The 9,656-nt window shown below is 36.9% G+C and overlaps 1 protein-coding gene across 1 annotated transcript; it reads left to right on the top strand.

The window, feature by feature from the left end:
• The first annotated feature begins 810 nt into the window (after window positions 1–810).
• Window positions 811–9,489, top strand: LOC108679637 (membrane-associated tyrosine- and threonine-specific cdc2-inhibitory kinase). The gene is made up of 10 exons (XM_018168296.2): window positions 811–1,019; window positions 1,364–1,499; window positions 2,591–2,777; window positions 3,152–3,356; window positions 3,668–3,790; window positions 4,102–4,297; window positions 4,861–5,006; window positions 6,022–6,229; window positions 7,095–7,224; window positions 7,544–9,489. The coding sequence occupies exons 1-10, from the start codon at window positions 924–926 to the stop codon at window positions 8,235–8,237; spliced, it is 2,121 nt and encodes a 706-aa protein (XP_018023785.1). The 5' UTR covers window positions 811–923; the 3' UTR covers window positions 8,238–9,489.
• Window positions 9,490–9,656: the final 167 nt, after the last annotated feature.

Below are 9,656 nucleotides of genomic sequence, written 5' to 3'. Positions count from 1 at the left end.
CTAGACTTCTTATGGCCTTTAATTCAGTATGGATTACAGCCATTTTCCAAGCTTATCAATTGTACAGTCACTAAAAGCAAATGTAATAATTCTTATTACTTGCTGCAATCAAATTGCTGTGTAACAGCAGCTTTATTTTATGTTCATAGTGTAAAACTTTGAAGTATGACCCTGTTTCTAATTTTCAGTAGGTATGTATTCATATAAAAAACTTTAACTTTTCAATCAGAGTTTGTGACTGAACTAAAAGAGATTCAGGTTTTAATGGATACAATTTAATTCATGAGCTTAATTTTTAGTATTGAACATTAGGGCCACATCACAATGAGTTTTCATTCCAATTCATTAATCAATTTGTAGAGTCATCACTTTTGTGTGGCAAACACAGACTTCTTGACTCAGCCCAGTGGTAGCTGAAGTTTCTGTAATGCTACCTCAATTTTAAATTAGTCCCAACATTTTTGGATATTTTCCCATTGTATTCAATCTACTTACATTTTTGACAAGCAGGATTCTTTTGTGATCTATACGGTAAGTCAGTAACTCTTACCGTTTTCTCAGTCTGCTCTCAACGTAAATTTTTTCTCTCTGAATAGGGCGAGCATAATTGATTATTATTTAGTAATTTTTGTAGCATGAATAGTTGCCAAGGCCATGTTATGCTTTCTTGAGTTTGAGAAATTTTCTATGCAATGCGATGAATTGAAACCACTGCTATGTTTTTCTGTGAGGAAATGCTGCATTTATCATTGTTTCCAATATCTTTACATTGTTAATGCAAATATCTAATGTCCTTGATTGTAATTTATTTTGTTGAATGCTCATCCTTAAAATCACAATTTAGAAAGAGTCCAGGTCATGCTCACACTTTGCTCTAAACTTTACCTTATCATTTGCAAGTATTGTTAGTTGCCATTTGCAAAATGGCTGTTCAACAGAGACTGGAAGATTCCACAATGCAACCATATCGTCCTGCACCAACATTCACATTGGACTCACAGTCATTCTCCACCAAGAAGGTGAGTAGTCCCAATTAGTGGTAGTTATTGATGTTTTTTGGGGGGAATTTTTATCCTCAGTTCAGGATGTGTCTTTTATTCAACAAGGCAATGAATACTATGTTCCCATAACTTAATTTTCACATGCTTAGATAAATTTCATTACCTCGCTGCACTGCATTACCTTTTGTTAGAAATTGACTCATAATGTTAAAGTGTATGTACATGTCTTTTGAATACATACTATGTTTTTTGCATTGCATTATTATCAATGGAGACTCAATATTCTTCTTATCAATATTCTTCAAGTATATATAATATATATATATATATATATACTGTATTAATTTTACATTAACTGCCAGGAGAGAAAAACTCCTCGTCACTCAGCACCTCCCAAACCTCCCGCCAAGAGCTGCCCTGTTACTAGGATATTCACGCACCGACAGCCAACACACAGCGCTCCCGTGCCTGTGTCATTCAGACCTCATGTAGAAAAATGTGAGTATTATTCAGCCATTGAATAACTTACCAAGTCACTATCCATGTAGAATTGTATTAACTGATATTAATCATTTCTCAATTTATGTAAACCTTAATTTGATATTCCAGTTGTCATAGAAAGAATAAATTTTTGATTTTTATCATTTCTGAAGGTTTCATTCATTATCATTCATTTTCTGTAGGTATTATTCCCATTTTAATTTAATTATTAATTCCAGAAATGTGGTCAAGGAGCATAAGTTGGTATTTTAGTGCCCATCACAACATTGCTTGTAAATTTAAGTTATTCATCAAATCCTTTCATTTAACATACCTAATTCATCCCAATAAAATTTAGAATTTTATTTTGCCAATCAAAAACCAACTTTTTATAAGAGTTGCATTTCCTCAGTAAGGCTTGAAGAACCACATCATGGCAGTGCTTTTTATTCATGATTTCCTTTTCAGTGTTTTTATTTGTGAGCATTTTTCCTCCTTTTTATGGGTCTCTTTCCCTAGCAAAAATATCAAATTCAAAAATATGGCTTTGCAAGTCCATTGGCTTCCTCTCTTCTCCATTTTTTGGTAATTTCTGTGATATTACAATTTAGTAACACAAAATTTAGTCTCACAATTTGAGTTCCCACATCAGCTGTGTGTGTAATAGCAGAATGCTTCCTAAACTGATCTGTGTTTGTTCTTCTGCCATCCTTGAGTTCCATGGTTTTAATTAATTACATTTGTTTGTCATGGACATACAAATCTATTTTATCTTTTAGTTAAGAACGGATTGTTTGGAACCACTGAGTGCTTCATATTCAGTCCAAAAAGAATTGATTGCCTTGATAATGAAGCATCTTTTATGTCGACTGTATTTGAGTTTATTGGGAATGTAACTGCTATATTTGCTGAACTCCTGGAGTCTACTGACATGAAACCTGCCTTACTCTTGCAACTCCTTTACTGTCTTACTGAACCTTTAGATATTTCCTGTACTATTGTGCATAATGCATATTTATGAATAAAATACTTGAATGCTCCATCATTTATTGCATTATGATTTTGATATGATTTCAAACATTCATTTTTTTTAATTGTGTTCTTTACAGCTTTTATTGCTGAAAGTCCAATATATAATGCGCAGCACAGCAAGTCTTATTTCGAGCAATGCTATGAGATTGAAGATAAACTTGGAAAAGGCTCCTTTGGTGAAGTCTACAGAGTTCGCTGCAAAGAAAGTGGCAAAGTTTATGCTTGCAAGAAAACCATCTTGAAGTTTCGGGGAGATTCAGACAGGTATGAGATTAATCCTTCCTAGTTATGTTATCTGAGCCTCATCTCAAGAGCCTCATTGAATGTGGTGCTTAAATTCTCTATCTGTGAAGCAGTTGAAGATCCTCCAACCTGAATTGCATCTATAGAACATACTTTTGGAACTAATGAACTATAAAACATACTTTCATGCGTATGAATTCAGATTACCTACAATCTTTTAATTTTATAACAATTTCTTGCACCACATATTTGATGTCTACCTCAAATAACTTTTACTGCTATTCATAAAAAATCTAAGTGAAAAATCTTTCAGTAATTAAATATTCTTTGAATCTGACTTTGCTTCCGATTTCATTTTTCATTTGCTGTTCATTAAAGCTTGCTTTACATTACAGGAGACGTAGACTGGCAGAGGTTGCCAAGCATGAGAAGCTCCCCAAGCATGCTAATTGCGTGGAGTTCCATCGGGCCTGGGAGGAGCATCAGCATCTCTTTATTCTCACAGAAGTCTGCCAGAAATCCTTGGCATCTTTGTCTGAAGAGTCTCCTGGCTGCCTACCTCAAGACAAAGTCTGGAAGTATGCACTGCATCTTCTGCAGGTGCGGAGTACAAGCAGTGATAGTTTTTAAGAAGTAATTCCTGCAATCCAAATAGGAGCAGTAGGATTTAAACTAGAGGTATTGTATGGGACACTTGATTAAGGGCCAGAGGGAAAATTTGTGCATAATGTACTATATAAATTCAATCAAAGCTTGATTATTCAATTATACATTTATTTGAATTTTAATTATATAATTTTGAATGCTTTCTAAAATACCAATTTCTTGCTGACTGTTGTGATCAAATTTTCACATCTTGCACATCTTTGGTAAAAGTTTTTTAAAGTAACAATTGTGATGTTTTTTTTCAGGCAATTGATCATCTTCACCGTCACTCCCTGGTTCACATGGACATCAAACCTGAAAACATTTTCCTAAGTCATGACGGTACATGCAAGTTGGGGGATTTTGGCTTGATGTTTGACATGTCAAAGGTGAGAACCTTCTACTTTTTATTTAGTACCTGAAATGATTACATTTACCTATATTATTTATATGCTGGCAGTTAGCTATAAATGTTTTTCTCAAAAATTCTTATGTCTGGATCCTGATATTCTATTCTCGTAAAAGCTAAATCAGGTAGAAAAAATAGGCCTCTACTTTTAGGTTGGTGAAGATATTCTTGTTGCAAGGATTAGGTTCATGTAACAGTAACTTATTATTCATTTTATCGTTGCTAAAATATATCTGCAAAGCATTATTGATAGTATGACTCATATCAATTATGGTTGTCCTATGCTGGCAGGATAACATGAGTGAAGCCATTGAAGGAGACCCCAAGTACATGGCGCCTGAATGTTTGATGTCTCAGTTCAGCCCCGCGGCAGACATGTTCTCGCTGGGCATCACACTACTGGAGCTCGCCCTCGACCTGGACCTGCCCACGCAGGGCAGCATGTGGCAGAGCCTCAGGCAGGGCGTCCTGCCTTCTTCCTTCTCTGGTCTGTCCCGGATAAAAATTAGGAGCGAAATTAAAAATTATTATAAAATTGATTATGAGAGAAAATTATAAAAAAAAATTCTCTCTGGCCTGCCCCAGATAAAAATTAGGAGAGAAATTAAAATTATTATAAAATTAATTATGAGAGAAAATTATATATAAAAAATTCTGTCATAATTATTATGAAAGAAATATAAAAAATTATCATGTACTAGCCCACCTAACTACTATATATATATTTTTTTGCATTATTAATGCTTCGTTCAGCACATTTCCAAAGTTGCAGTGCCTATTCATAATTCACTTTATTCCTATCAGAACAATTTAATTTGTGAACTTCCATTGCCCTTTCATGTGAATGAAACCACAATTTAAACGTCTCCTTTGGCGTTTTCTTGTGATCAGAGGTGCAAATTTTCCAATGTTACCGCATAAATTGGAGTCTTGGTGAACTAATTCATCTTCTATGTCTTTATTTTCTGAACGTCATGTCCTATATTTGAATTTTCGAACGTTACGTTGACGTTCTGTTATTAGAGTTATTACAATCATCTGTTATTTCAGAGCTGTCACCGAGCCTACAGGAGTTGTTGCTGGGTCTGTTGGAGCCTGAACCTAAGAAGCGCCTAACCGCAGCCCAAGCGCTGCTACTGCCGCGCCTCAGACGCCTCAGCAGACAGCAGCGCTGCCTCAGCATCATCAAGGCTGGCGTCAGTTTCGTCCTATATCATTAGAATAAACTGATGGAGACAAAAATTCAACATTCTAGAGAACATTAGTTATTATTCACAAATCGAGTTTTAAATGAAAATGTAGAACATGTTTTGTACATTTTTCGATTTTGTGTGTTCATGAACTTCTATTTGCACTAAAACTTCTGATAATTATTTTGGAATGGGCCTTATTTTTGGACATTATGGGCGGAGGTATTTGGATATGATATTTGCTTCTCTTTGTCAGTATAATACTATAATAAAATTTTTCTTTATATAGGTATAACAATATTCAAATTACTTTGAGGTTTATTCATATTTTTGGCTTAATTTGGACAAGGACAGAATATGACAGAATTAAGATGCCCTTCTTCACGTGTCTTGTCTCGAGAGCGCAGAACTGATAATTGCCAATTTAAGTGAGTATTGTAGAGTGAATAACTTGTAAGAGATGTTGGGCAAAGAGGCGAGTATGGCGAGAGAGAACACTGGCAGAATACTAGCACTTCGCAGTTACATTCCAGTCAGCCTTCGATTCCTAGTGGAGAATGTAATACCGTAATTTTCGATTGGGTCTGATGTCCAATCCTACATTAGGTTATGGATCTCTTTATATGACTCATTGTTCCAAGAGCCGCTTGATATATACAAATTTAATGCATGTAGGCAGTGGATTAAGTAAAGAAAAAACTAGGGAATTTACCATAATCAACCATGGACTTTTTGTGATAGACAAAGAAGTTACGATAGAATATACAAAACTCTCAAATAAATTAACAATTTCTTTTCATTTGCTGCTAGTATTAGACGCATTGTAGTATTAACTGGAAATCGCATACAAATTAACTGTTGCATAGAAAACAACTGACCATCAGATGAATGTTATGTGCCTCACAAGCCAATGCAAAAAAAAAAAATAACTGCTTTGTGTGCGAGTGATCATCACGGATCATTTGATCCACGCTCGGAATTTCAAGCATGTTCCTCGTGTAATAACATAATTTTATTGCAGGTGAGAAGACTGCAGGCGCTGTGGAGTGCAGTACTGGCATGTTTGGTGTACGTCGTGTCGCCCGTGACGACGCGTGTGCAGGAGCGAGCTCGTCTCTTCCACAAGCTCCTCAGCGACACTCGTGACGCAGCTCAGCCTTCGCTACCTGCTACGCCTCCCAACCATAAGGCCGACCTCTCCCGTGACAGCTTCTCCTCTACCCCTTCCCGTAATAAACTTTGCTCGCTTAAAATATATTTTCTATGACTGCCAGAAGCTCATACTGAAAATGATGCAATATTTTCTCTTTTGGATCTATTTGGAACGTCATCTATTCTGTAAATTTCCGCTTTTGGAAAGATTAGGTTTCCTTGAGATGGTTTACCAGCACCTTTTGCTTATACACTCAAGTTCCATTCTTATCTTTATGTTTATGCGAGGACCGAATAATCTACTTTCCGTGACAGTTCTCTAATAACAATTACATGTCAATTATGTTTTCCTCTTAGACCTTTTAAATAACTTGTATCTGAATTCATTGAGGTAACTCAATTAAATCTCTTCTGGATAAAAGCTGCAAGTAATTCCCAGACTTGCCTGATGGTTGTTGCAGTTCATACGCGGAGTAATATAGAAATCAATAAGTGAATATTGGTAAATCATTAGTCAGTTCATTTCTCTTTGTTGAATTTACTGGCGTCACCCTTTAATACGTATCGAAATTTTTTTTAGAATTCTCCTCAATAAATTATGATGAATTTCATTTAAATGATTTATTTGACTATTTTTCCATAACAACGTTGATTCAATTTCATTCAAGCAAGGTTTCGTTATAAAGTTCACTACGATATCATTGCAATAAATGTAAACATTTTTACTTCTTATTTTCCATTGACTAGATTTCTGCCTTGATTCTTTTTGCTCTAGCTATACTTCGTATAGCTGAGAAGTAGAGTTGAGACAAGACACTCATCTCAGTTTATTCGTACGAGCTTTCAAGCTAATGCATAAGAGTTATCTTTTTTATAATATAGCATGCAACGATTAATTTGCGCTTAAGCTTTTAACTTCAACCGAAAAATATTTGTATTCAGGAGACGGGAGCTTCTCTGCTCACTGTTCCAATGCTGATCTGATTCGGCCGTTCCGCGCCGTGGATCGACAGCTGAGCTCCACTCCCTCCCACCACGATACCTTCACTTGCTCAGGGCCTTTGAGTTACAGGTCAGGACATCAACTGTAACCCTATTTGTCTTTCTGGTTTTCTAAACTAGTAATTTTTTAGATTGTTTGCACAGAGACAAATTACCTGAGCATAGTTCAGTTCCAGGTGGCACGTGCAGTAAAATGCTTGCTGCTTGCCTATCATCTGAGCATTTTAGTTATTCGCAATAATTTCAACTCAAGGTTACATCCTGTGACAAAACAGAAATTCATAAATGCTATGTATCTGTGTTTTTTTAGTATGTATAACACTAGCTTCAACTAGAACTAGCTTCTACTATAGCACTAACTTCATTCTAACTTCCGTTGTAATGTGCAGTGATCGAAACCTGGCATCAAGCGGCGTTGCTGGTTTCGGACGTCGCCCCCTTCCTTCATTACCTATTGCACTAAACTTGAACATGTCCGTGAGCGATCATTCTAGTCTAAACCAAAGTGGATCTCGTCTTGCTTCAGAAATTGATTGCGGCACCCCGTGTTCTTCGCGACAACGATCTCCGCCGCCGCCTATACATTCCCGTGTGCAGGAAACTGAACCCCAGCATAAACTGTCGGACCTCCAAGGTTCTCCCAATCAATCACAATGCAAGAATGATCCTCCAACTCCCTTCGCAACCACAAGCGCAACGCCTCGTCTGAACTGCGCTGCTGACAATTATACCAATTGCCTCTATCAGGGAAGAAGTTTAGCGCCTCCAACTCCTCAGATTTCATTCATTGTGCCTGCCACGCCTCAAAGCTCTAGATGTACACGATTATCTTCGGCCCATCAGGTTCCTGTTATGGGCACTCCAACTTCGCAAACGTTGCCTCGTCGACTATTTATGCCCTCTGGATTGCGGCAAAGAAGTGGATATTCCTCGCTGAATACTTCACCTGTTCTTGGGCAGCCAATCTCGCGAAGGTCTTCGGTCTTGTCTGAAGACTCAGTTGGCAGTAACACAACTAATGGCTGCACCTCTCGCAACTTAATGGACTTGTTTAGTCAAGTGGACTGTTCCGATTCCGAATGAAATAGTTGAAATGGTTTACCCGATTGCTTCATTGCATATGTGCCTTCTGTGTCCAGGCTCTTTGATGATGCATGCAGCTTCGTTCTGGGAAGCAACCCCGTCCTAATTATGTATTTATCATTGTGTTTTATTAAAGATTTATGACGTTGCTGAAATCTATTTTTACAGATTTAGCCCGGTACTAATCATAGCTACAAGAATAGATTAGCTGACATCTTGGGCTCTGTGTTGAATTCAGGAGTTTGCTTTCAGTCATTACAAAATGGTGTATGGCTCGGGAAGCCAATGTGTTTCTGATTATTACCGTGCTACCAGCTTTTCGCGTATTGTTCATCAAACATTGATATCTAGAAGAACTGAGGTTTCCTACTCGTAACAGTTCGTTTATCCGCTCTCGACGTAAAGGCGAACCTAGTTTAGTTTTAGATGTGGGTTGATCTAGTGCATCTCCTCGTTATAATGTACTTTGATATTGCAATATTTTTCATTGTAGTATTTAATTAATGTACTCATGCCAAGGAGATGTAGGCTCTGCTTTTAAAATAAGATTGTTACGTTGTAAATGTCTTGTTATTCTTTATTTGGCTCGATAATGTAAAGGACTGGGAACGTGTGGGCAGCCTTTCAAGAATATTTCATGCCACGTTCTCTGAAGGTATCGTATTCATAGCTAGTGTTATCGGCGCAACGTGCAACTTCTGTCTCGTTGACGAGCTTGCAATTATCCTTGCCTTGTATCAATGAGCATAGCTTTTTCTTCATGTTCTGCGTTTTAATTTAGAGTTCAGATTGTTGGCCCTCATTGTGGCTAGCATTTCGACTTCATTTAAATGCTGTCATTCGCCACCTGATTATTTAACTAATTATTCTTTTATGCAAGCCTACTCTCAAATAAGGCCTGCAACAAACGGCATGAAAAAAAACCTTCATTTTGGCTTTTCTGAACGTTTATTACGAAATTCGTCACCAGCAATGTTGGTGTGAGAAAAGTCTTTTTACTGTCAAATTATATGACGAATTATTCCTAAGCAATGTCATCATAAACGAAATGGAGGGTCGTTGAGATCTGAATGTATTTAAAAGTTTGTTTTTTTGTGTTTATCTCGCAGCTTTAGGTTGTGCGTGCTTTATCTGGTTTTCACGTCCCATTACGATGATCAGTAAAAAATAACGACTCTGATTTATTAGATGATCATCTACTACGGAAAGCTCTGGAACTTTTTTTAATAAATGCATTAAACAATGGCTTTGATTGTGGACTCTGATTTCTCAAAATTAGGCTAGGGCGATCATTTCTTAGGAATCCTGGTCTTTGCTCATTATGACTCATCATATTTGTGACATTTCGTGACGGCTTTACTGGCGACGGAAAATTTCGCGCTGTATGAAGCTTGGATTTCATTCCCAACCGGATTTCAT

This window comes from Hyalella azteca, unplaced genomic scaffold (assembly GCF_000764305.2).
Source record: "Hyalella azteca isolate HAZT.00-mixed unplaced genomic scaffold, Hazt_2.0.2 contig3046, whole genome shotgun sequence".
Lineage (NCBI taxonomy): Eukaryota > Metazoa > Arthropoda > Malacostraca > Amphipoda > Hyalellidae > Hyalella > Hyalella azteca.
This window is presented reverse-complemented; position numbering and strand designations above follow the sequence as displayed.